Here is a 27,991-nt window from a genome sequence, read left to right as displayed (position 1 = left end):
TTACTTACAGAATTAGTCACATAACAGCGCTTGGATTTTAACATTTTTATTGTTGATACATTGCTATTTTCCCCACCACAAAAGTCAGGCATTAGCTAATTTGTACAAAATGTGATTCTCGTCCTTCTTTCCCAGTCAAGTACATAAATTCTGGGGGGGGGGGGGGGTCAGCTGCTACATTCATTACACATTGAGCTGGGCTCCTTCTGTCTTCCCCTCTTCCTACAGCCTTGTTACTTTTCTGTTAAAACCCAGTATTGACCCCAAATTGACCATGATTTTGGAGAGTTCAGTCTCAAGAGTTGTATGCCCTGTTGGGCTACTAGAGGGACTTTAAAACAAAAGGAGACTCTAACCCTATTAGCCAGCATTCTCCTGCCTATAATATCCCAATGCCTCTGTACCTTGGCTGGCTTTTGGTATGGTGTACTACTGTTTGTGCTTTAAAGCAAATGTTACCTCTCAAAGAATAAAAAAGCACCAAGCAGAAGAAATCATAAACCTTCCCTGAACAGCAACTCTTGCAGCAAGTCAGCTGGAACTATGCTTTCTGCCTTTAGTAGTCTGGCAGCAACCTTTTCACCAATTTGCAACAGGAACACAAGAATAAAGCTTCAGCTTTACTCCTTGGTTGTACCCTTTCCTGTTGAGCCAGATCAACAGCACAAAGATGAGGGATTGATCTATGTATGACTTACCATTCTCTTCTTGCATCACAAGAGAGGAGGCAAAGTGTGAAGTACTTTGAATTCAGGTGCAAGTGGAAAAAGAGATGGTTTGAAAGAGCGTATTTTATAAATTTCATGCCCTCTGCCTCTCAACTAGGCTCAGAATAATCTTTTATAGCTTAGCCTAGTGCAGCTTCCCAGCATGTTGGTAGCTCAAGTATAACAGAAAGTAAGGCATTAGCTACAAAAAGTGTTCAGTCGTGACATGGAAGCAGCGGGAGGATCTGCCTCTTTCTACAATGCAACTTGGCCTAAGAGGGCAATTCTGATCCCTGTTCAAGCAGTTTCAAATTACAATTAATACACTTCTAATGCACAGCCTTTTGACTCTTTTTCTACTTCCCCTGTTATGAGTTGAAAGAGCCCTTGAGTTCCCATTAAGCAATCAGCAAGCAGGTGCAGAAAATGTTTTGGGCTGCCTTGCAGCATCTTGGATTGTTGCATGCACACACACGGTTGTAGGACTTTGGGGAGGAGAGGAGCAGCTGCTGCTCAACATTCAACAGGGGCCTGCTTTTCTCATCAGCTGTGGAAAGGCTGCTTGAAAACATCGTGGAAGGTTTAGGGACCGAGTAATATCTACAGTTTGGATGTTCACATCCTTCCTCAGAATTGCTTCCCCTTTCTGCATCAGGGGAAGGAAAAAGGCAAAGCAAATGTACAGCACCGTCTTGGCCTGGTAGGAGGACATATCTCCCAATCCAGAAGCTAGAGGTCCCTTGTTCCCACTTGTCATAGCTGCAGCAGTAGTAACTCAAGGTGCTAGATAGCAAGTGGTCTTCCACATCTGCCTCAGAGGGAATGGCGATCAATGCCTGCAGAAGGGAACAGAGAAGATATATATTATCCGGACATATTAAGAATCCATAATAAAAACTTTAGGATGTGATGAGTAAGAAAGGCAGTTATTCCAAACCTAACTGGGCCTTTCAGGCCAGGTTCCTTTCATGCTGCTTCCTTCAATCAGGATATTTGATTGTCTGTTCTCTTTCCCTCAGCACAAGCTTGGGATGAGTGGTGTGACTTGTATACAGTTCTTTCACTTATCAGGTCTCCTATTCAAGCAGTGCCCAAGCAGGCATTCATGTGTAACCTACTTGAATTTCTTTGAAGGGAACATGAGTGTATGTCCAAAATATAAAAAGAGTAGAGATTTGAACTTAGGCCTCCTTCAGCCAAGCCTTCCACTAGCTGCACAAGGATAATTTTAAACCCACCTACATCATAAACAACGCAGGCTCCGGAACCAGTCAGGGAGCTCAGAAATTATACTTACAAAATCTCCCCCCTGCACTTTTCTTTTTTTTAAAAAAAAAACTGTGCTGTCAGACATTTTATTGAGATTTGGGAACATTACTTGTCCTACCAGAAGCTATTTCTAAACAAGGATATGATTGGAGGTAGGAAAGAAGGGTCTTATATAAGCAGCTTTCTCAGTTACAGCTTTTTGTAAACCCCAAGGGCCTCCTCTTTTTCCATCCGTGTGCCCAGCTGGCCCATAAGCCATTCTGGCACAGTGTGGTGGGTTAATGGACCGTGCCTATTGGTGTCATAGGAATCTAGTTGTGAAAGAGTGGCCACAGCTGCCTGAAAAGATGCTAACCTATGTACCCCCACATGCAAATCCACAGCAGCCAGCATACTGATGTATGCAAGCATACACATATAGCCATACGCACAGCTATGTCTGTGAATGTGGCAACAGTGTGAGCCAGGGAACCAGTAACAGCTGGTAAAAGTGCAGAGAATATTTCAAATTCAAGCCCTCTACAGGGAGGCAACAAGAAACACAGCTGGGCACAGCCACAGTGGCAAAAGCAATCTCCTGATACCCAGAAAGAATTGTATGTCTTTCTGAAAAGATCATAGGAAACTGGCTGGGCACAAGAAAAATGCTATAGGGCTGCTGCATCAATTTGATGGGCAGCCTAGATTGTGCACCAGCCCTACACTTAGTAATGTTAATTTCTATAAATGTTGGTAGAATTTAAGGCAGGGATAGAGAGTTCATTGGTTACTTTTTCTAACTGCCATTCGCCATCTCTGAGGTGGACCTGGGCAGAACTGGAGCAGGAAGAAAGCTAGGACAATCCATCCCCTGCAGCTAGAGCCACAGATTTTTTTTGGTGGTGCTTGTGCATCCCTCCAGAGCAAAAAAAGCATAGAGGCCAAGGGGATGAAATGAGAGGACCCAATCTAAAGCCTTTTACAGATCATGGGGAAAAAACACCAACAGTTGTGATGCAGTACCACTACCATGATCTTCCCCAACAAAGGTAAAGAGGACAGCTTTACTGCAAGGGTTGCCTGGCTACCTTTTTTCTTAGTTTTTAAATGGGACAGAGACAGAAGCAGCAATACATTATATTGTGAATGGTCTGTGCACTTTTCTTGTTTATATTTTAATTTCTCTCTCTCTCTCTCTCTCTCTCTCTCTGTATCTGTAGTAGAGTCAGGGTGGACACAATTTTCTTCATTTATACCCTGCCTTTCTCCCCAGTGAGAACCCACGGCAGCTGACATCATTCTCCTCTCCTCCATTACTCACAACAACCCTGTGAGGTAGGTAAGGCTGAGAGTGTATGGCTGGCTCAAAGTCACCCTACAAGCTTCTGTGGCAGAGTGGGGATTTGAAGCTAGTCTGACACTCTTACCACTCAATGAAGTGCTTCACAAAACACCAGTTCTACTAACATACGTTGTAGTGATGGTTACTAACTTTAGTGGCTTTAAGTGGGCCTTAGATGACATCTAAGAGGAAAAGTCTGTCTATCAGAGGATGACTGAATTAAACCTATATTCTCACAGGTAGTACATCATTGCCAGATTGGTAGGGATAATCAACAGGGCAGAGCTAGTACATTCGTATTCTGTTTGAGGGTTTTCCCAAGACATATGATTGGCCACTAGCAGAAGCTGGACTAGATAGTCCTTTAGTCTGGTGCTGCAAGTTTCTGGTTCATACACTAGCAGTCTTATTCATTCACCTTTCCTCTTTTGCCAGTGTTATAGTAGGGAGTACACAACCATTGCATCAATAAATGTGCAATAATGTCCTGACATGTTGGCTCCAGCAAACTCTGGGCCAAGCTAGAAGTGACGAATGACACTACGTGATCGAGTGGAGTGCAAGTGTCTGTTCACTTGCCATTCAAGTGTCATTCATCGCTTCTAGCTTGGCCCGTTGGAACCACCCAGTTCTTTTCATGCAACAAAACACCAACAAGAAAGAAAACGCAAACAAATCAAGTTTGGAAGGGAAGTGCCTGATCCCACAGCACTGGTTCTGCTTGGTATATTGTGGTAGGGGTCTTGCTGTTACCAGAAAGCCAGCAGAAGCTGGAACTCTTTTTTTCTTTTTTTGTATCTGTGTGTAGGCCGCATGAAAGCATTCTCTGCCTATACTCTATGGCAGTAGCCTCCCTTCCAGGTCTTGGTGTTTGAGGATAGACAAATACAGACCTGGCTTAGCTGAACGAGAAAGACCCAACGGCAAGGCAAGGAGAGCAGCAGGGAAGAGGCAGGAGAGGTGAAGGTATGGGGCCTACCTGAGCTGGAGAGAAGCGGAGGAAATGGAGGGTACTAATGAAGGAAGGATGGAGCGTCGAGCAGCTTAAGAGTTTAGGGCATCTATACCTGCAGGCGTGAGCACCAGGGCCTGGAGAATGTCAGAGAGGGACACAATCCCCCGAGGGGCGTTCTTCTCATCCACTAGAACCAGGCGATGGACCTGCCAAATGAGTGAACCACACACTATCATGGGGAAGATAAGGATGGGGCAGGCAGAGACAAGTATTTCACATCCAAAGAACTCAATAGAACTGGTATCCCCAGGTGGAAATGAGGCAAGGTAGAGCATTCTGGGGAAAGGATACAGTGAGAAGCAAAAGGGATCTGCAGAAATCAAAATACCGAACACAATTTCAAACCCAAGGTTTAGGGCTGCTTTGTTTTTTTCCAGTTACACAGCCAAGATTTTACAAATACCTGTTCACATTTATTTATTTTGAGTTTTATACTGCTTCTCTTTGATGAAGAGCTTGAAGCTGTTCAGATCAGTAAATAAATTAAATCAATTAAAATCTATACGAAACATATTACATACCCAATAAAATCACAATAAATCATGCAACATAATACAGATACATAAAAACATCCTAATCCCAATCCAGACTATAAAGCCCTACAGACAAACACAAATTACAGGCAAGTACAATACTCAGCAAATCAACTATGCCTCACAATAACAGGCCAAAACCACCCTAGAATAGCTCTGCCTTACAGTCTCTCTGAAACACAGCAGGTCGTGCTGTGCATTAGTGCCTTGGTAAGTTCTAGAGGGAGGACACCAGAATCATGATGGCCCTCTTCCGGGCGGAAGAAAGTCATGCTGCCCCAGGACTAGGAGCCACCAGCAAGCCCCACAAAGAGGAGGCGGGGGGGAGGGTTCAAAACGGGAGAGGCAAACACAATTCCCGCCACCCAGTCCCATTGCACATTCTTAGTGGGAAATTATACACCAAATGTGTCTGCATTGGTTAGTAAAATGATTTAAAATGTTGCATCTAAGGCCATTTTAAAGTTTTTCTGGAATATTTAATTAAGGCAATTTGACATATAAGAATATGACCTCATTTTTTCATTTTATCTCATTTTATGCTCACAAAATTTGCTTATAACTCATGGTAACTGGAAATGATCCAGGCACAAGGGAAAATTCATGTTAGTACTCTTGTATAAGTAAATCAATCAGAAGGGTCCCAGACCATTAAGGGCTTTAAAGATGAGGACCAACACCTTGAATTGGATTCAGAGTCTCATTAACTACCACAGCAGCTTCAAGATCAGTATTCTATTAGACAGTAGTATTCTGATGACTTGCATTCTGTACCACCTGAAGTCTCTGGAGTGTCTTCAAGGGTAATCCTATGTAGAGCAAGTTGAAGTAGTCTAAACAAGAAGTGACCATCACATTAATCAGTGTGGCATGGTTGGACTGAGATAGACATGGGGAAAGTTGTCAGGCCTGATGAAGTTGAGAAAACGCATTCTAACCACCATGGACACCTATTTGTCCATGGAAACTTTAGAATCAAGCCAAAATCTCAGATTCCTCACAGAGTCCCCAGTAGGGAGCTGAGCTCTGTTGAGTAGTGAGAGTGACAAATTAAAGTTCTTCCTAGCCACATTACCTCAGTTTTCAAAGAAAACTTCAACCAACTGCCCTTCAACCACTCCATGACAGCATCCAGGAATTGAACCAGGGAGGCAATATCTGCTTCTGGTTGCTTATCAAGAAGAAGGTAGAGTTGGGTGTCAGCATACTGGTGGCATCCAACCACAAACCTCCTGACAACATCTGCTAGAGGGTGCAGATAGATAAGAGAGATAAAAGCCTCAGGATAACAGGATTGATCCCTGTGGGACCCTACAATTTAGTTCTTGCCAGGATGAGCATCATCCCCAACAACCACCCTCATTGAGCTTCCATGGAGGAAGGAGGCAAACCACTGTAAGGCAGTACCTCTCACCCCCAGTGAGGCTAGGTGGTCAACCAGCATAAAACAGTCAAGTGTGTCAAACACTGCTGACAGATCTAATAAAATCAGTAGCATACATATACCCTTATCCAGCTGAAACTGGATGTCATCAACCAGAGGTGTTTAAACAGTCTCAGTCCCACAGCCCAGCCTGAAGCCAACTTGGAATGTGTCAAATGCTGACGTATCATTCAAAAATCCCTGAAGCTGGTCAGCCACCACCCTCTCAATTATCTTACCCAGGAAAGACAAATTCGACACTGGGTGATAATTTGCTGGTAAATGGAGATTTCTAGCCACATACAAAATACATGTTGCAGATAGCCAGACAGGCCAGTACTTATTTTTGTATAGTAGCAAACACATTTGCCATCACGTGATATGTGAATAGGCCTCTGATTTCTAATTCTTAGTTACATGTGGTAAGGAAAAAGCTCCCATCAGGTCCTCCAAATCATCATTTCATCACTCTGGTTCAGGCTCTAAGTCTGTGCAGGGCTCTGACCTGGCCTGTTTTGAGGGGGGGGGGGAGAAGTGTTGGCTTGCTAATCAGGCACAACTACGAGCCTCTGTTCTCAAGAGAACTGGCCTTGGGAAGCTTGGTGGGACGTGGCTTCAATCAGTACTCCCATATTTTCTCATGCTAGCACTGCCAATTAAGTATCTAAGCTCTGACTGGCTCCAGGCCTCATGGGCTGATGCGGCCAGGCCTGAAAATGGCATCTGCCTGCACTGTAAAAACCTCTCCAGTTAGTATCTGTCTACCAGCATGTGTGAGAGAGGCTCTTGCTTCCATGCTTCACCATCAAGATGCCAAAAGTCACCTGGCATGGAATGGATTCTTATGCTAAAGCCATTAGGTAAGAACAGCCAGTTAAAAAGCTAAGTCAGAGACTGCAAGATAACCATCTTGAAGTATTTTAGCTAGCTAGTTCTAGTTAGCAGTAGCCAGCCTTATTTGTTTTGTGTTTGTCTATTGCCTGTTTGAAGAGCAGTTTCTGCTTAGCAAACGCTCCTTATAATCTGTATCTAATAAAGTTAAATATATTTTACCTGCCTGTGTCCAGAGTCACTTACTAAATGTGTGCACACTCTCAGAGAGAACCCAGAGACTGAAAAGCCTCAAACAAACAGGACCAAAACCCATGGGAAGCTCCTAGGGGTCTTGGAGTGACTGTGGTTCAATGCCCAAGAATGGGAGTAGGTGTCTCTGGGTCCTGCTCATCAACACATCAGACTGCTTACTCTTACCTTGAGGACATTCTTCCGGAACAATATGTCTCCATGTGAGGACCCCAGAATTTGATCTGAATCTCTTTTAGTGACCCATCGACAGAAGCTCCTCCAACTATAAGTATCTAATGTGATTCTATTGCTGAAGCAGCCAGGATATTCAAGAAACTGCCACTACCGCCATTCAGCCCACCAATCTCTAAGACATCAACTTCTCCTGACCAATAGGAAGAACCAGTTGGGGATTGGGGGACAGACGACAGCATGGTTTAAATTGAGGTATGTAACAGAGTTGTAAGCCTTAGCAGTGAAAAATTGAGGGGAAGAAATTCCCAAAGAACCAGGCCTGTGCTCTGGCTTGCCAAACATTGTGATTACCTGTAAACTAAGACCTTTACTAATCCCACAGACCTTCACCTATCTATTTCCTGACCAAGGAAAGGCTGCTTATGACTGCCTCTCTCCCACAAAGCTGACGTTGGTTCCCATTACCTTATTTGCAGTTCCTAGTTCCTTATTTCCAAATCCAAACTCTAATATTGGGTAAAATTTAAAAGCTGTGCATCCCAAAATAAAGTTTTGAGGAGCATGTATCATATACGTTCATGTTCAGGAGACTCTGCCTTCTAAGTGGACCTATGCTGGATCCAGCTACAAAGCCCAGTTTTTGAGCAAATTGCTTCAAAGTAGGGTGCCCCCAGGACAAATAAACAAGCAGAAAGGGGAAATGTGACATGAGGCAGAACTTGCATCCACAGCAAGTCACTGAAGACAGACTTCCATCCCTTCAGCATCACAGATCCGGAGGAGTTAGCTGTGTTAGTCTATAGTAGCAAAATAGTAAAGAATCCAGTAGCACCTTTAAGACTAACCAATTTTATTGTAGCATAAGCTTTCGAGAGCCACAGCTGTCTTCATCAGATGCATCTGATGAAGAGAGCTGTGGCTCTCAAAAGTTTAGATGTAGCTTTAAAGGCATGAACTATAACTATAAAGCTAAAACTGGGGAACAGAGAAGGGGACAAGGCCTTACTCTATAATAGCTATTTCTAAATAGCTGCACACTTTCTTCCCTATTCTACACCCCCTGGCATACCTGCTCTTTGGCGATGCGATCGATGATAACTTCCATCGTCTCATAAGGATGGCACGTGAGTACCCCCTCGAGGCAGACTGAGCGCTGCTTCAGGGCTTCTCCCACACTGATGTCCAGGTTGTTGTAGGACTTCTGGGCAGCCAAGTGCTGTGGAAAATAAGTGGCAATATGAGGGAGGAGTTTGAAGTTGTCATTGCAGATCACCCATGCAGGGAACCTGGCATCACCAGAGGATATACCCATCCTGATCCAAGGTGGTAATATCCTAGCCCTGACATACTGCCTCAGGTGTCCTACACTGGTTTCATGTTCCATGCAAGAGTCTCCTACAATGTGGAATCAAAGCAATCTGTTTTCAACACTATTTCCAAAATCATGTCAGCATTCTCCTTTACTTTTAACTGTACGTTACTATGTACATAACTGACTATGAAGCAACTGCTGAACTCTCGCTCAAGAGGTGACTGGAAAGCAACAGTAGGAAATAATATCTCCATCTTCTTTAAATGGGCAGAGCTTGGGAAACTTTCACTGATGACTACATAGCGTGCCTGCATGCACACACACACGGTTGACCTTCCTGGCATAAAAAGATCCAACACCTCTGGGGACAATGCAGCAAAACACCCCATGTTCCCCATGTTCTTGGTTTCGATTAATCAAAAAAACTCTTCTGGAACTTCATTACTGTTTTTCAGTCCTCTGTGCAGTCCCAAGCTACGTTAATCCTATTATCTGACAAACTCCTATTTATCTGACAAACTAATTGTACTTGGGGATTGTGCCAAACTTACAATCACATCAAACCGGGAGTACAGGCCAACTACACTCCCTGTAAAAAGAAAGGAGAAGACAGCATTACTGAGAAAACCAAACAACGGTAGCCCTTCCCATCAACTCATAATTCTGCAATGGCCCTCTCTCAATTATTAGAGACTTGTTACTATGTTTTTATGTATACACCACCATCAATGTTGACTTGTGCTTTATATAAAACATGACAACATGGCCCTGCCACAAGGCATTTTCAATCTAAAATTTAAAACAAAAGAAACCAACAAAGGAGCGGGGGAGAGATGGAGCCAGGGGTAAACCAAGGAGTAATTCCAGTGACACATGCTTAGGCTTAGTTTAAGTCAGGCAAGGGCATGAAGGAGCTATGCCAAAGGCTTCATGTTGAAAGTGAGTTCTGAAAATGGACTTGAAGAAAGTGAGAAAGGTGGTATCAGGCAGTGTTGGGGGGGGCAGTTCCAGGTATAAGGGACAGCAGGGGACAAAAGGTGGAATTGTTTGATTAAACAGGTATACTTCAAAGGATAGGATGGTAGAGCTGGAATAACAAAGCTCTAAGTCAGGAAAGTATCCAGGCTATGAGAGAGATAAAGGTAACAGTTTGACCATGGTATAAAACCAGGTTTGGGAAAGACTGTTTCAAAGCAGGGGGAAATTGTAAAAATAGGTGATCTGGAGATGATTGCGTGGTTATTTTTTTTAAAAAAACTGCTCTGGTATGGATACCAAATCTATACAAAACCTCTGAGTGGAAGCAACTTTTGTCAGGAAAAGTAGATCTAGCCTTTTTTTGTAACATCCTAATTTTGATTGTCTTGGAGAGTTTATATTCATGAAGAAGGGGAGGGAACAGAAGACATAATAGTCAAATAGGCTATCACCTATCTGGAGTCTGAAATGGTTCTGCTCAGAAAACAGAGCCTACCTAGGATTACAGAGCACCAAAGACAAATTATGAATGGACCTATAACAAGGGAAGTGGTGGATGCTATTTAAGAAATTACGCTTGGAAAGGCTCCTGGACCTGATGGATTCCCAGGCTCTTATTATAAGCGCTTTGAGGATGAATTGTTAAAACCCTTACAAATGATGATGAACTCTATGTTAGAGGGAAGTAAAATGTCTGAGATGTGGAAAGAGGCCAATATAATGTTAATATTCAAAAAGGGTATCCAAGATCAGACATTAACTACAAATTACAGGCCAATATAATTAGTGAATAATGACTACAAGCTGTTTACAATGATTTAGCTGGGTGACTTAAAATAATTCTTCAGGACATTATTCATGAAGATCAAAGTGGATTGTTGCCTGAAAGACAGCTAAGAGACAATGTTAGAACAGTATTGCATATTTTGGGGTATTTGGAAAAAACATAGCAAAAAACAAGCTGCATTGATTTTTTTTAGATACTGAGAAGACTTCTGACAATTTAAATTGGAATTTTATTTTCAGAGTCTTGGAGGATATGGATTTTGGAAAAAAATATGAAATGTGTAAAATTGATTTATACATCTTAGACACCACAAATAATTGTAAATGGTTAGTTGACCAAACCATGTGGAATACAAAAAGGTACAGGACAAGGGTGCCCACTGTCACTATTGTTGTCTATTCTTGTTCTTGAAGTCTTAAACAGTGATATAAGTCAAGATGAAGGAATCCAAGGAATAAAGGTTAAAAAGGAGATTTATAAACTAAGAGCTTTTGCTGATAATTTAGTATTGATTTTGGAGGACCTTATTCAGGGAATTGAAGGGCTGTTTTTAAGTTTGTTTTTTAAGTGTATAAAACTCTTAATTAATTTTTGTTAATGAAATGGTACAGCTCAGTACAGGATCTCTCATCTGATGGCTTTGACTATTTCTAATAACCGCCACAGGCTTTTGATCGCTCCAGAAGATGTAGGGAATTTTAAGACCACCCTTTATGAGAGAGAAGAAAGGCTTGTTTCATGCTACAACAAGAGGATGAGCAGTACAGTTACCTGTTTCATTAATGACAGGCAACGCTGAGACCCTGCGGTCCACAAAGATCTCCAGGGCACTGTAGACAGGAGCTGACTCCTGCACCATGGCAACATCACGGAAAGTGCCAATGCCCAGCTCCTGAATGGTTTTCTGTAAGAACCTTGGCTTTGGAATCAAGGCTCCCTACAATGAGAGAAGAGTAGATTGCTGTAGAAATAGGCAGCATTCCCTCCTTCAGCCCAAGAGACCTCATCCACACAAATGAGATCCCTGTTTAAGGAGACAGAAGAGGAACTTATGGCAAAAGTTTAAATACATGTAACTATTGGCCCACAACATCTTTCCTTCCCTTACTTTTGTTGTCTCCCCTCCCTTTGGACTGTAACTTCTTGGGGGAGAGTGATGTACATCTTCCCCTCTGCCTACGGTGCCATGCACATTGGCAGAAAGGATCAGATGCTGCCAACCCACACATATGCCTCACTGAAAGTTGCTATTCGCCTAAAACTCACAAAAATATGCAAGAACTTGAGAATACGCTTGTGAGTCAGGATGTGGAGGACATTTCCTGAGATGGGCTCAATAACAGGCAGCCGGTGGATCTTGTTCTTTATCAAGGAATAAACAGCATCAAAGAGGCTAGAGAAAGGAGAAACAGCCACATAATGTGCTCGGTTAATGTTTCTGCAGACAGCCAACCAAATCATCCAACCCATTAGCCATTGTGACCTCAGATGTTACATAATATGGGGTGAAGAGGTAGTAGTGGGAGATGGCTAATCTTGCCATCCTTTTATGGACATCCATTAACAGTTGCATAAATGGCAGAAATCAGGGGGTGACGCTTTTGCACCATGGAAACAGTGATGGTAAAAGCTGCACCTGAGGCTTTTTGCCTATTAGACAGTTGTTATATGTACAAAACCTCTTCCATAAGAAAGCAAAAACAAGAAGAAAATATATGTAATAACTTTTATTAGGACCAATCAAATTGAATCAAAACATTGTGCAAGCTTTTGAGTTCACCAGAACTTTTCATCGGGCTATGTGTTGAAGCAAATTTTTCAGGCCACAATGTTAAGACCTGATCTTGCAAACATCATCCATGAGATGCATGCAAGTAAACAGCTTAACGTTATTGCTGGTGTTAGGCTACAGCACATTCTCTGGGAAGGAGCAGTTGTTTTGATGGTTTCCATTCTCTGTCACTCAATGAAATCAGAAAAACCACACAGAAATCTTTGTTTATAATCCAGTATTCTATTCCCACTCCTATGGGGTCTCCTCCTTTTCTACCTACTTCTCTCCCTTGAGTCAAATGGCTTTTTGAGTCTCCACCAACTTTGGCAATCAGGGGACAATGTGAATTTGCCCATTTATGACATACAAGAATTATTTGCAATAAGAATGGACAACCCAAGGCAAAAGGGGAATTGGTGGTGCCTTTCCATTACCAACTCTATCTACAGAAGGGATGAAAACCAAGAATGACCTACCTATCATTTGGGGAGATACAAACCAAGGGTTTGAAGGAACCTTGAAGATATACCTCTGGGGAGAGAGGAAAGAAAATTAGTAATGTAACCTCCATCTTAGGAGGGGGTGGGGGAAACCTGGAGTGAGTAACTACCAGTATAAAGCAAAGCTGGTAGATATGTTGACTGGATTTCCAACAAATTTAGAAAGATGACGAAACACACAACATTTTGGGGTCACTATACTATGCCTCATTATTGTCAAGCTAAGGTTGATTCAATGTTCTTCCAACTTACAGCAGCTGCACTGAAAACATTTAGGAAATTGGTGTTGTGATTGATGTGGTTCAGTCTGTTTCAGACTGAAAAGATACAAATTTCATTGCCACAGCGCTGTACCATGGTATCCATGCTATAAACCTGCAATTATAGACTAGGGACAATATATTCCACCTAGTAGAGCAATTGATAACTCTGTGCCTCTTCTTCAAGTTCCGTGTTTTTGTCTCAGAACGGTCTTCAAAGAAAATTTCCTCCAAAATACATTCTACTTCCTCTGAATGACAACCACCTGAGCCAGTTTGGTGTAGTGGTTAAGAGAGCGGGACTCTAACCTGGAGAGCCGGGTTTGATTCCCCACTCCTCTGCTTGAAGCCAGTTGGGTGACTTTGGGCTAGTCACAGTTCTCTGGAGCTCTCTCAGCCCCACCCACCTCACAGGGTGTTTTGTTGTGGGGATAATAATGACATGCTTTGTAAACTGCTCTGAGTGGGCATTAAGTTGTCCTGAAGGGTGGTACATAAATCGAATGTTGTTGTTGTTGTTATTTAATGTTCTGGTTGTTCCATAATTGCCTAGTGAAGATGCCATTCACAAGAAGAGTTTGTTTCTTCTTATGCTGTGTTTGGAATGTCCAATGAGCTGAATGAGGAAATGAACATATAACATAAAGGGGTAGTATGTGTGGTGGTATTGCCCAGTGGTAGAGTATCTACTCTGCATGTAGTTCCTAGGGTTTACTCCCCGGCATCACCAGTTAAAGGGCTGAGGTAGAAGGTTATGTGAATACCTGAGACCCTGGAGCTAGGGATATTTGAACACTAGCCAGTTCAGATCACATCCTGTTCAAAGGTCATGAACAGGGAATTGATTTCTATTATTGGTTCAAGTATTTGTCAATTTGTTCATTACTGTTGGGCAGGTTGCTTCAGTGTATTTCATCCTAATCACAAAGTGCAGAGCAACTGACTTTTTACACATGTACATGCTCACACATCTCAACTGAATTCTACTAAACCTTGTTTTTCCCAAGTAACTGCTCTGTGCAGCAGGTAATTGTTTAAATAGATAAATGTATCAGTCATAAACAAATGCTGTTTTTTAACAAAATCCTACCTTCCAGTGTTGAAGTAATCCCTAGTGACTGTAATGGCTGCTGATTGGTTTGAATCAGTAGAGACTTTGCACATGCACAGGTTTGCTAAAACCCAGTGCAAACCTGTTCAGCAGGCATTCGTGGCTGTTTAGCACAAACCAAACAGGCTGGGTGATTGGCTCACGTCTCATTGACACCTTCCGAAACTGTAAATTTGACTGTGTAATATGTTCATGGCAAAATCTGCAGCATTCTTGTTTGGAACTGCTGTCAACCCAGGTAGAAAATGCTGTCATTGATAGATTAATGGTCTGACTCTGCTTGAGGTACCTTCAAGTGTTTGGCTCTGATCTTCATTGTTGATCTAGTGTATTTTTATCTTGTCCTTCCTCCAAGGGATCTCAGGGAGGTGTACATAATTCTCCCTTCTTCATCTTATCCTCACAGTCCACTTTGAGGTAGGTTAGGTTGATAGAGAATGACTGGCTCAAAATTACTCAATGATGATTTCTACCCAGATTCTAGTTCAACACTCTAACTATGAAACCATAACACTACCATGGCATGGGAAAAGTCATGCAGGAAGTATATCAGACACTGCCAATTGGGCTGCAAAGATATCTACCCATGTTCATCTGTCCAGCTAAGGGAGACATGATTTCCAGCTCATGCAAACAGCTATAAACACACTCAAAGAGAATGCAATTCAACTTCTGCAAATAGCAGAAGTCTTATCAATCTTAATAGTGCAGAATTGCATCCCTGTACAAACCAGACTCACTAATGGTCACCTCCTCACCTCTCCACGTTTCAATTTTGTGTTCCTCAATCTCGTATATCTGAACCTGAAACGGCACAAAATCATTATGATAAATGGGATAGATACTGTAACTCTTCACCCCCAAATGGTTAAGCTTAAGATGAGATATATGTGTGTTTTGTTTGAGTTATGCTTTGGGAGCACCTACCGACCAAAATGGACCTGCATATTGTTTCCAGGAGGTCATGTCCAAATTAACAGATCCGTTTGCATCAGAAGATACACTTAAGATTTCTTTATTAAGAAAAACGTACAGAATTAAAACTCAAAACTTCTAAAAATATTTAGAAGCATTTCTATATTTAAAACATTTGATTTGTTAACAAAAAAATTATCGAAATGGTTCCTAATAATTGTGTTCAACTTAATGAAGAGATTTGTGGCATCTTAAAGACCAACAACTATATTGTGATATAAGCTTTTGTGAGTCAAAGTCCACTTCATCAAAAACACAGAGTATGATATAAATGTACTAGCATTTAAGATGCCATGACTTGCTATGTTATTCCAGCTGCAACATACAGACATGTCTACTTCTCTGGATTGGTTTCAGTGGGATCCTGTAGGGAAAGCTTTGTTGTGCCCCATAAACATCCATACTACCATCATACTGAATCTTGGAATCATGGAATTCTTAACAGCCCAAACCTGCTACTTGGACCCCACAGTGCAATGTGTACATTGAGTAGGAGATGTTGGAAGCTGGTTTGCTCCAGATTTGAGAAAAGTATCAGCTGCCACAAAACCCACCAGAGGAGATCGATAGTAGCGATGAAGGATGTTAATGAAGTCAGTGATTGTCAGCATACCTGCAGGAAGAAAAAAAGAGCAAGCAGGTGAAAGGGGTGGATGTGGAAAAGCTGGAAGGACCTGGAGAATGGTTCAACAATAGACCTGAAAAGTCTCAGTGAAGCAGGGATTTGGACATGCCATGGGGCAAAACAGATAGACCCAGGCTGTTGAAACTCTCCGTAAGATGCTGCCAGACTTCCCACATATATGCAGACAACAAATCCTCTGTGCAGTGTGAATGGTTAGAAACATACCCTGAGGCCCAAAGTCCGATTTCCCTAGGCCCATCCCCTCTGCCTTCCCTCTTGTGCCTCTACAACTGCACCACTTACCCACAAAGCACTGCTGCTTGCTGTCCCAGAGAGGGGCAGCTCGGACCCCATTGGCCACCATGGCAAGGAAGGCCTTCTTAATCTATGGATAGAGAAAGAAATGTATAGGGCCAGAATGACATTGTTTTCCCATCCTGTGGATACTCTGATATGGGCAAGAGCTTCATACAGCCTCACAGACTGCATAATAATAATAATTGTGCTCATATACTGCTCTTCTAGACAGATTAGTTCCCCACTCTGAGCGGTGAACAAAGTCAGAATTAGTATCCCTACAATACAGCTGGGGCTGAGAAGAGTAGCTTACCCAAGGTAACTTGCTGAACTTATGGCAGTACTGGGATTTGAACCAGTGAAGTACTGACTCACAGCCCAACCACTTTAACCACCATGCTACAGCAGCATTTGAAGAATCTCTGTTTCCCACTTGATCCTCATTCACTTGGTACTCCAGACCTGTATAGTGTTCTTTAAGTTCTCCCCACTAAATTTCATATCTCCTTTGTACTTATTTCATTCTCTTCCCATGAGTCTGCAATAAATCAAATGTAGAAATGTAATAAAGCACAATCTGCTTTGAATCCTGATGAGAAAGGAAGACTATGTTGAATGAATGAATGAATGAATGAATGAATGAATGAATGAATGAATGAATGAATGAATGAATGAATATGAGTTAGGAGAAATTGGGGGAGGCGCCTTTGCAGCTAAATGAAGAACCTGACAAAACAGAGAGGTAACAATCCTATTTCCCACCCAGCACAGAACTCCTTTAAGAATTCCTTGCAAGGAGGAACCAGAGAGATTTGATGTCCCCTATTCTAGCCCTCTCTAGCAGCATTTTCTTCCCCACCCCCTCTGCTGTAATATAAAGCCCTTGCACGTCATTAATGATGGGTAACGTGTGAGTGGAGGGACAGCTTGTATATGTTACTATTACAAGATCCCTGGGGGCATGCAATGCAGACCTCTGAGAACAATGAGAGACATAATCAGGATGGATGGTGCAATGTAGGAGGGCCTAATAACAGCAGCAGAAGATAACACTTCACTCTCACCATTATACTGCCCCAAGTAGAGCACTCATTGTTCCCAATTTTATTTATTATTTAGAATATTTATATGCCACTTTTCTCCTATAACACAAGGCTCAGTCATAATACATCAAGACCAGTTTCATGAAACGGGGAAGTTTCCATGTTGCCTCTCCAGGGAACTTGTTCAATATGAATGAATAATGAGCATTTACATGAACATAAGGAAAAAGTAAAAGACTTGGAACAGCTTACTTCCTGCCTCTGCTCCTGTCTTCAGCTCCTATCCTTTCACCAGTGTAATACCATGCTGGTTCTGTTTCTTGTTCACACTTAGACATGGGCACGAACAGGGAAAAAAATCTGAACAGGCTTTTCGGTGTTCGTTCCTGACGACGAACACAAACAGACGAACGGGACCGAACATGTCCCGTTAATGAACATGCTCAGTGTTTGGTGTTCATCGGTGCCACAGCGGCCCCCTTAGCACTTAGAGCCTATATTCACAGGGAATGTGCAGCAGGCTCTTCTCCAGCCATCACCCAAGTTTGGTCAAGATTGCAGTATGGATCTCGGAGTTATACATTCCCAAATTCAACGCCCCCAGGAAACTCCCATTCAATTCAAACGGAGCCACCCTCTCCAGTCCACTTCACTTTGGCCTCGTGTGGTGGACCTGAAGGCGGGCTGCCTCCCCTCTCGGGGGGTGGGGGGTCTGGCCGCCGGCCAGCAGCACCCCCCGTGTGTCCGGCCGCCAGGCCTACGTGCGGGCGGACACTTATCCACTTACGCAGCAAGGTGGTTGATGACTGTGGCCACCGAACCTGGCAAGAGCGGGGAGGCGGTGGCGTGCTGCCTCCCCTCAGGGGGTGGGGGGTCTGGCCGCTCACTGGCGGCACCCCCCATGTGCCTGCCCGCCAGGCTTCTGGGTCGGAGGCAGACAGATTATCTGCTTACACAGCAAGGTGGTGGATGACTGCGGCCACCGGGCCTGGCGGGCGTGGGAAGGCGGTGGCATGCTGCCTCCCCTCAGGGGGCGGGGGGATCTGGCTGCTCACCAGCAGCACCCCCCGAGTGCCCGCTCACCAGGCCCACCTTCCTGCCATTGCGGAAGGGACAGGAGTCGTGGGACATATTCCCACCTGGCTCAAAGGGGTCCAGTCAGTCCCGTTGACAGGGGAGCCCCCATGCTGTGCAACTGTGCTGTAGAAAGAAAGGGATGGGCAGGACAGGACAGGAGAGGTCGTTCGTAAGGGTCGGCCAGACACCAACCACCTTCCTGCCTTTACGGAAAGGAGGGGATGGACGGAACAGGAGAGGTTGCTTGGATGGGTCAGAGTGGTTCCAGAGAGGGAGAGAAAGAAATGGGACAGCAGCAGCAGCTGCCATCGGCCACCTTCCTGTCTTTGCGGAAAGGACATGAGACGAGGGACCCATTGCCCCCGGCTCAGACGGCACAGTGTTTGCAATGGATAGGGCCACCATGTGGCTCAACTACATGTGCAACAGCTCCTGAGCTGTTGCACAAGTGCCCAAAGGAGGCTGCCGCCAGCATCACCCACTTTCCTGACTTCGCAGAAAGGAGGTGTCATGATGATCTGGATGTGCCAGGAAGGCCTAGCAAGGCCTCAGAAGCCTGTTAGCAGGGGGAGTGGGCGTGGCTAAACCTGACCCACACATGCCAGCCCTCATTCAAGATACTCGCAGGACTCAATGGGCAAGGGTGCGCGGCGACGGCATGGAGAACCAAGGGGCAAACTGTTTTAGTAGCCTGCGGAAGCCCACGCACTCCACGATGGATATGGGCAAGCCATGTAGGGCAATCGTCTCTGCCAAGACACGAAGGCTCGCCTCCTGAGCCCTCAACCTCGCTGTTCTAAGCGGTGATGTCCCAGACCCCGAGGGGACAACCTCCGCGAGCACAGCCTGTCTGAGCGCTCTGCTCCCACCAGGGTCACTCTCAGGGCAAGGATTCTTGCTTGGGGTGGATTCCAGTGATCCTCCCACTGATCCCCGCTCAGAAGAGCTGGTCGCCCCCTTTCTCCCCCCAACAGATGTTTCGCTGGGCAAGGACGGAGACCCCAGGCTCGGGTGGTGCGTCTTCAGGTGCCGAGTCAGGGCCGTCGACAACAGGTGCTTCAGGTTTTTGCCCCTGTGTACCAGAACATCACAGGCACCGCACCGCACCGCACGGGGGTCATTAGGAAGGGCCCAAAAGTGCCTCCATATGGAGGTGTTGAAACATGGACCACTAACTGTCGCAGGGGAAGGAGGATGCATGGTTACAGACTGCGCTGCGGAGCTGGCTACGGATGATGGAGTGAGGGGTGGACTGCAGGCAGGGACACCACCGAGAGTTTGGGATGAGGACGGGAGGGATGTTTCATAAAACACAAACCTTTCCTCCAGGGATCCATCACCGACCCCCTCCTCAAAATGTTGAGAGAGATCCTCTCCCCCCAGCAGAAAGACCTCTTTGGCCTCCTCCACAGCCCCCACAGGTGAATCTGGGGGAGCAAGAATACTCTCTGCTTCCCCGAGCCACACCCAGTACTGCTTTCCACAAGTAAACCAGGAGGACTGCCTTTGCACTTCACCCCACGACCACCTATGGCCACCACAACAGGAAGACTCACTGTGCCACCAAACTAGAATTAAGGAGGACAGAAAAGGAGATAACACTTTGAGCCCTCAGCCAAGGTGCCCACAGAGCTTGGCCCCAGAGCCTGGCAGCAGCCCTGGAACCGGAGGCTGAGGCTAGAGCCCTAGCCCAGCACACACACAAGCCTGACCACCTGATCAGGCACTATACTAATAATAGTTATAGTCAGGCTGAGCTCTCAGCCAAGATGCCCACTGAGCTTGGCCCCAGGGTCTGGCAGCAGCCCTGGAACCGGAGGCTGAGGCTAGAGCCCTAGCCCAGCACACCCACAAGCCTGACGACCAGATCAGGCACTGATAATAATAATAATCAATGTGAGCCTTCAGCCACGGTGCCCACTGAGTTTGGCCCCAGGGCCTGGCAGCAATCCTGGAACCAGAGAGGATAGCTCCCTATCCCACCCACCACACACAAAAAGCCCAGCTCCAATGCACTCTCCCTCTCTCTCCCCCACTCCACTGCTTGCTGAAAGTGAAAGCCAGAATGGGGAGCACAGTGCCCTTTTATAAGCAGAGGTCTCATTGAGAAACGCAGGTCTGTGGTTGGCAGTCAAAACTGCCTAACAGGGTTTGCAGGGATGAGATTGGAGTTCCCATGGCCACAGAACGCCCCCTCCTCCCTCCCTCCCCCCTGGTGTCTGCTCCTACTTTACCAATTGTAATCGATTTTGCAGCTGCAAGCTTGGAAGGAAGACCTGCCCATCAAGCTAAGTTGGGTTTTGATTGGGGTGTCCGGGGAGACAGAGGGAGTGCAGACAGAGTTCAGGCAGTCCCTCCCTCCATTGCCAAGGCAATTGATTGAAGGCGCCTGAGTGTCTGGCTTCCCAAACAGCGGCCGAGCACAATGAACGAGGCTTGCGACGACCACCTGTTTGGCTGGAATGGCACATCACGAACAGCCCATTCGCGAGCAGCCGAGCGGCCTGTTCGTTGGTTTTTTCTGTTCGTAATGCTGTTCGTGCCCATGTCTATTCACACTACGCTATGAATCTTGAGAAATGGCTGTTATTGAGATATAGATAACTACTGTTCAGTGGGTGAGAAGTGGCAGGACTATGTTCTTGGGTCAGGTCAGTCTGTCTTTGCTGGATTCATTTTTATTTTGTCATTTGTTTACAACCCACTGTTTTCTTCAGTGGGAGAACATAATTCTTACATCTTCCCCTTCCATTTTCTCCTCACAACAAACCTGTGGTAGGTTAGACTGAGAGTGTGTGACTGGCCCAAGATCATCCAGCAAGCTTTCATGGTAGAGTGGGGATTCAAACCTGGATATCTCAGATCTTATTCTGATAGTCTATTCACTGCACCATACAGGCTCTCTCAGATAGATTAGTAAGAGACTCAGCGCCCGTCAAACCCAGATGTTAAAAAGTCATCTTCCCCACCAATACCCCCAACTGATCCACAATAATGCCCAAGATAGCTCTGACATCCCTCTCACCTGTAGGGTGGTATCAAACACTACCAGTTTGGAGCTGGTGGGAATGGCATCGTAACAGCGGTGGCTCCGCATGAACTGCATGTAGATCTCAGCATCTGGGCCCAGGAACTCAATATCAGGACCAAACCCAACAATTTCACAGTCAAGAGAAATAATGTCACTGTCGCCTTCCTTGTTGCTCTGTTCTAGTTTGGTGCCCTCCACCTTGGCATGAAGTGTTACCATTTTGCTTTGCTGATCTGCATCTTTAGTATCCAGCATGGTTGTGTGGGCATCCTGGTCCTCATGCCTGAATTCAGGCATCATATCCTTGACCTCTAGCCTTGCTTGCCTGTGATCTGTAGCTGTGACCTCTGACCCAGCAGTCTTCTTAGTTGTATCAAACTCTCTGTCCTCAGAATTTGCAGTCTTACAGCCTAACACTGTAGCAATGGCTTTTATGGTTGTCATTTTGCCATCCAAATGTGTATCCTTTGCATCCAGCACAACAGCCTTGGGATCCTGGTTAATGTTCCCGTTATCTGATATCAAATCCAACTCTGCACCTTTGCCATCTGCATCCGGGTCTTTGGCATCCATCCCTACAATCTTGGCTTCCAAAGCTGATTCCTTGACATCCAGAGACTGGGAAGGGCCTAGTGGGTAAGGGGAAGCACTGCAAATCCAGGCACCAAAAATATCTTGGCCGGCAAAATACTTAAGTGATCTCATTTTTGTTTTAACTGACTCAGTCTCCTTTCTTGTTAAGCTCATAGAAATGACATCCATTTGGTTAAACTGCAGGCACATAGCTGTTGGCCTGAGCCACCGAAGTATCCCCGAAAATAGGCACACCAGTCATTTGCCAATTCCACCCCATCCCATCCACTGCATAACGGAAAACACATGCACCCAGTTAAGATTATTTAGGTCCATTCCTAGCCAAATAATAGGAGACACACCCTGACTTCAAATTAAGGTAGGCTATAGGCATTGTCTGGTTTTAATGGGGGTTCCAAATTGAACTGCTCAGACAAGAGGTCTCTTGAAAAATTTACAATGCTGTGAAAGGTTTAACTACTTCCTCTGAAAAGGCAGAACCAAGTAAGATGGGATTGGGCTTCACTTGCTTTATAAACTTTATTGCATGCCCTCACAACAACCCTGTGAGGTAGGTCACCCTAATTCCAATCTGATAGAAGATGAAAGATATTGGGCTTGCAAGAGCAATCTGACAAACATAGGGGCAAGGCTGAACTTTGAATTCAGATCTCCCAGGTCCAATACTAATTCTTCATAACATGGCCCCAGTGAAACTGGAGCCCTTATACTGCCCTAGCAAGGAAGTTCTGATTTGAAAGGAGCATCTGAGTAGAGGGCAGAGATCTCAAGCCTAGACAAGATGATTTAGACTAAAGGGCATCATTATGGCAGCATAATACACAATGTCCCAAATTATTTGTGTTCCAAGCCATGGCTGTGCTGATTAGTAAGTTTAGAAGACACCCAATGCAGGCAGTTAGCATCCAAAGCTGATCCCTGGCACAGATCTCACGAGTTAAGTGGCTGACAAGCAGTACAGTCTGTATTTGGGTGTGGTCACGTCACCAACAGCAGGCAAAACACCCACCTGCTTCCTGAGACCGGAGACCATTGCTCAGTGATGATACCTGGTAGGGTACGAGAAACAGAGTTAAGTAGAGGTCCATGGTGCATGTTCACAGCACAAGAAAGTTCAGATTTATTTTTGCAGGGTCATTTTCATTTTGATCCTATGTGTGGATGCCAAACCTATGAAGCACACATTGTAGGGGCAAAGAGGGGGCTCACAGAATCTCTTCAATGCCAACTGGCCATGTATCTAATGTGAATCCAGTGTTGGGGGGATCCCAGCTGCATCTCTGACTCTTTCTGCAAGAAGCTATTCCTTCAACCTTTGCAAAGCTGCACTTTCTCTACTTCCTATGACTACAGCTGAGATGTACACATTCACAAAGTTTGCAGGGAATATTAAATATGGATTAAAGGTGAGAAGGCAGTTGTCTAAATCTTGGGCAGGCTAACCATTTGTTCCCTCATTTTTAAATGGTGAGGAGAGGGAGAATTACATAGGAGGGCCCTTCCTGTCTTCTTAATCCTAATAATAACAACAGGGTGCTTATATATCACCCTTCTGGACAGATTAGTGTCCAGTCAGAGCAGTGAACAAAGTCAGCGTTATTATTATCCCCACAATACAGCTGTGGACCTGGGGCTGAGTGGAGTGACTTACCGAAGGCCACCTGCTGAGCTCATGGCAGTAAAGGGATTTGAACCAGCAGAGTGCTGATTTACAGCACTTAACCACTATGCTACAGCAGAACCCTCAAGAATGATACTATGGTTCCTTCTGTTGGAACCCAGAGTTGATTGGTACCTTTGCAGTCAGGAGTCATGCTTTGTATTGCCTACATGGGGCAAGGACTGTCCAATGCTCTGTGCCAGAGACAGGTCATAATTCAATTCAGCCAATCACAATGTACATAAACTCAGATATTGCCTACTGTAGTACAAGGAACAGTCTGGCTTCTGCCACTGATCCTAAAACTGTGAGAAAGTTGGACACCATTCCAGGAGGGATAACAGCAGAGGAAGACAGCTGAGCCCCAAATTGATATAAACATTGACACTGTGAGGTTGACCACCACTTTCTACCTTCCCTGGTATCTCTTGTATTTCTCATCTGTGTGAGAGCAGGACCCTGCTAATTCTTGTTATATATGAGTAGTTTTGTAAGGCAACTACTGTCTGAAAAACAGGATATAATGAATAAATAAGTAAAACACATAGCAGGGGGCACAAATCGGCAGAGACCTGCAAACAGTTGCACAGATGTAGCTAAAGGCAGACACTTTCTCTTTCCCACAATGCCCAAGGTTGAAGAAGGGGCACAATATTTATCACCACACACTCTTTTTGACTGACTTTTTCTCTCCAAAAACCGATTAAGCACCTCAGCATCCGGGAATGCCTACAGATCAGGTTGGTACTTGGGCCTTTTTTTCCATTCACCTTCTGCCTGCTCTGATGGGAAGAGGAAGCATGCCGGCCAGCAGAAGTATAAGGGGAAAGGACATGAAGAAAGACTCTTGCCTTTGAGTGAGGAGAGTCGTTAAATGGCAACAGAACCTGGCAGGACTGGGATTCAGGGGTTCAGCAGATCCCAGTTCAGCCCCAGAAGGATTAGAACTGGGGCTGTAACAGGTAGTCAGTTGAACAGTTAGTAGATTCAAGTCTTGTTGACTGATTAAAAGGAGGTCTCCAATCAATCTGGCAGTAGTTTTTAAAAATTGCCAGTAAAAAATGCCAGTATTTATTTTATAATGTTTGGTATTGGGCGGCATCATTTAATAGGAGATGTATTCCCTATTTTTCCAGATAAGATAAACTGTATTCTCTCAGGTGGTGCCTACTATGCCAAGTACTTGCATCACCCAAGCATACTTTATTTCTTTAGAACTATTCTTTTAATTCATATGCAGATTTAATTACAACACCCCTAATGATTTATGAGGATGCAGGTCTAGCAAGTATTGATGAACTTTAAATCTGAGCTTCAGGAGAATATATCTTACTGGGCTAGAAGTGTGGAAGTCAGAACTCCTGTTTCCCCAATAAAGAAACTGAGGGGTTAGAGGCAGCTGGAGAAGTATTCTTGCTTCTCCCTTCTCTGCTGTTTGATGCTTTTAAATCCTAAACGTGGGCTCTCAGCAGTTTAGAACCTTCTTTGGTCTTGCTGGCTTCCTGTCCTAAGTCAGTCCCCATTGCCTAGGCGTTAAAGTCCCTCTCGGTCATCCCTTTCTTCGCTCACCAGAACGCATAGGTTTCTCAGTTCCCTCAGCATGTGCAAAAGGAGGACAAGAACCATTCAAAGCTACATTGTGAAAGTGTCAGGAATATGGCCAACTCCATGCAGCCCTTAAACAGCAACATTTAGGGGGGGGAACAAAAGCGGATGGGGTCTTTAATGATGTGCAGAGAATTATAGCCATATTAAGGGGGATCTGAGCGCTGTGTTCCAAGGTGAGGGTTGTGATTGATTGATTAAAATTCAACCAGGAGCCAGTGCAGCTGGTGTAGCACAGGCTGTATGTGTGCCCCGGGTCAGAGTCCCCGTAATGATGTGCCACTGCATTCTGGACCAGTTGGTTTCTGGATCAATCTCAAGAGCAGCTTTGTGTAGAGTGAGTTACGGTAAGCCGATTTGGAGGTGACCGTTGCATGAATCACTGTTGCTAGATCACAGGCGAAGGGATGGGGGCAAGCTGCTGGACCTGACAAAGATAGAAAAATGCAGATCTGGCAACTGCTGTGACCTGGGCCTCCATCGATAAGGACTCCAGAATCACACCCAGACTCCTCACAGTTGGCTTGGGTGCCAATGACGCCTCATCAAGGGCTAGGAGCCAAATTCCCAAACTCATCGGCCCACAGCCCAGATGCAGGACCACCATCTTCATAAGGTTCAGTTTCAGCTCTCTTGTGAAGAGTGGTTAAGTGGCTGGCCTGCAAATCAGCACTCTGCTGGTGGGAATCCCTTTGCTGCCATGAGCTCAGCATGGGGCCTTAGGCAAGCCACTCCCCTCAACCCCAGATCCGCAGCTGTATTGTGGGGATAACATACTGACTTTGATGGACTCTGAGCGGAGCACGAATCCCTCTAAAAGAGCGGTATATATGCGCACTTTTTATAAAGAAGGGGAGGATGAAGCCATGCTGGCACTTAATTTCCAAAGTGAAAGGTGTCAGAAGCCGAGCATGTCTGGAAGGCATATAAACAAGCCTCCTCTCTGCCGGGGAAGAGGGCTGTTGGAAGATGCACTGCTTTCTGCACATGCTCGGAGACATTCTTTCCTACTCTGTTCCAGGGCTGGCTCCTCGCACTGGGCTCGGCCTCGGTTCGAATGCAACTCTCCCCACCCCCCCTCGACTGGAAGCAGGAAGTTGCCACGGAGCAGCTTACAACAGGAAGTGGCCTCCGTGCTTCCAGGGCCTGGCCGCCGGGAAAGGGCCCAACGGGCGCAGTTGCCGCCGTTCCCTTTGTTCGCTGCGTCAACTGCTAGTCAGCCCTGAGCCGTCTTACCTGCTCCAAAGCCGGTGCCGCCGCTCCCTCTATGCCGCCTGCCAGGCCAGCTGCTATTTAGGGTGCCCGGGCGAGGAGCTGGAGTATCAGGTTGGGCCTGGCACCAACACTCCGCAGGGAGGGAGGAGGAGAGAAGAGGGAGGTGGAGAGAAGGGCCCGGCCGCGCCGAGCGGACGCCATCAGGCCGCTGCCTTGTGCACTGGAAGGTTTTCCGCACCAGAACAACGCACAGGGTTTGCACCAGGCAGTGGCAATGATTGTTGCGGTGATGGGAGAAAAATACGCAGAGACCTGGCTCACAGTTTGGGAGTAAACAGGCAATAGCGCTGCCTGCTTCTGCAGTCTTGGAGATTGGAGATACTGTGCCTTACCCCCCGCCCCCCATCCCCGGCCCGAGTAGCTCCTGTGCTTTTAAGAGTTGTATGTCAGCCTCTGCTGCTTCCAAACAGCACGTATGGGAAAGCTTTTTCTGTTGCATTTCTTCTTTATAGTCAATGCTGTTAATATCCAGTGGTAGTTTAGAAAAACAGCAAGATACCAACACGTTGCAGGCTCTCCCATCCATAATCTATCCAAGCCATCCTGTTCTCTTTTTGTGCTTCAGAAATTCAGTTCCAGTTATGCACATATTATAACATTGATACCAAGTAGAAACAAAACCGTTAAGGTAAAATGATGAACTACTATCACTTAGTGCTGCTAAAGCCATCAATCACCTTTCTTTTTCAAATAAACTGCCTATGCATTAGCTGCCAAGTAGCAAAGCTCACCTAGCTGGTCATCTCAAGTGGAGGAGTTGCTTTCCAATACCCAAGAATAATTCAGTCTGCTACTATGAACAGTGGTTCAAGGCTGCTTATGAATCAGACTGTGGTTCTATTATTAGTGCAGCCCCTAAAATCAAATAAGGAAGTGAAAACATACAGGATTGAAAGGTTTAAAAAGCCTATTCAATAGAGCTGTACCCAAATATGTTAACCTTTGTATGTCTCTCAAGCTTTTCAGGAAATGGTTCCCTGGCACCAGAAAGGTGCTGTAGTTTTGTTTGCCTATTGTATGCTGACCCCATTGATCAGTCGAAATAGCTTACAATGATTAAAAATATGAGTGTCAGTGTGGTGTAGTGGTTAGAGTACTGGTCTAGGAACTGGGAGATTCAGGTTTGAATCCCTGCTCTGCCATGGAAGCTTGCTGGATGACTTTGAACCAGTCACACACACTCAGCCTAACCTACCTCTAAGGGTTGTTGTGATGATAAGGAGAGAACAATGTAAGCTGCTTTGGGTCCCCATTGGGGAGAAAGATCGCATAGAAATAAAGAACAAAATAGACTACCAGTTCTATGTACAACTGATATTGTCACCCACATCCTCAACATGGACTGGTGTGAGGTTAACAGTACCAAGTGAACTGCATGTTAGAGCAGGAATGGATTTTTTTAATTTGGGAAAGTAACTTTTCCAGACAAGCCATAAAGTGGAAGTGTATCTTGGTTGCCCAATCCTTTTACACAGATAGTTGGGCTTTAAAACTAACAATAAGACACAACTGGGACAATTTATACAAAACATAACAAGTCTCACTCACTGCTATTGAAA

General features: G+C 45.1%; 2 protein-coding genes across 5 annotated transcripts in view; one reads left to right on the top strand and one right to left on the bottom strand.

The window, feature by feature from the left end:
• LOC129323968 (rac GTPase-activating protein 1-like) overlaps positions 1-7,282 on the top strand; it is a 39,825-nt gene extending 32,543 nt beyond the window's left edge. For both annotated transcript variants that reach the window (XM_054970850.1, XM_054970852.1), the window contains one exon: positions 3,176-7,282. In XM_054970850.1, the coding sequence (XP_054826825.1) occupies positions 3,176-3,248 (73 nt within the window). In that variant the 3' untranslated portion in view covers positions 3,249-7,282. The remainder of the gene's footprint in view (positions 1-3,175) is intronic.
• Positions 31-27,215, bottom strand: PRKAG3 (protein kinase AMP-activated non-catalytic subunit gamma 3). Of its 3 annotated transcripts, none has more exons than XR_008596507.1 (13): positions 27,164-27,215; positions 22,902-22,941; positions 21,293-21,927; positions 16,154-16,235; positions 15,780-15,838; positions 15,009-15,054; positions 12,856-12,910; positions 11,872-11,998; positions 11,377-11,542; positions 9,392-9,429; positions 8,598-8,744; positions 4,277-4,458; positions 31-1,543 (listed from the first exon to the last, which is right to left on the bottom strand). XR_008596507.1 is itself a non-coding variant. In XM_054970854.1 (13 exons), the coding sequence occupies exons 3-13, from the start codon at positions 21,869-21,871 to the stop codon at positions 1,521-1,523; spliced, it is 1,416 nt and encodes a 471-aa protein (XP_054826829.1). In that variant the 5' UTR covers positions 21,872-21,927; positions 22,902-22,941; positions 27,164-27,215; the 3' UTR covers positions 31-1,520. The 3 variants fall into 3 exon arrangements, 1 of the variants encoding a protein (XP_054826829.1); XR_008596508.1 differs by lacking the exon at positions 27,164-27,215 and adding an exon at positions 26,394-26,714; XM_054970854.1 differs by having other exon boundaries at positions 4,365-4,458.
• Between the last annotated feature and the right edge of the window lie 776 nt (positions 27,216-27,991).

Source organism: Eublepharis macularius, chromosome 2, assembly GCF_028583425.1.
Source record: "Eublepharis macularius isolate TG4126 chromosome 2, MPM_Emac_v1.0, whole genome shotgun sequence".
Taxonomy (NCBI): Eukaryota; Metazoa; Chordata; class Lepidosauria; order Squamata; family Eublepharidae; genus Eublepharis; species Eublepharis macularius.
This window is presented reverse-complemented; position numbering and strand designations above follow the sequence as displayed.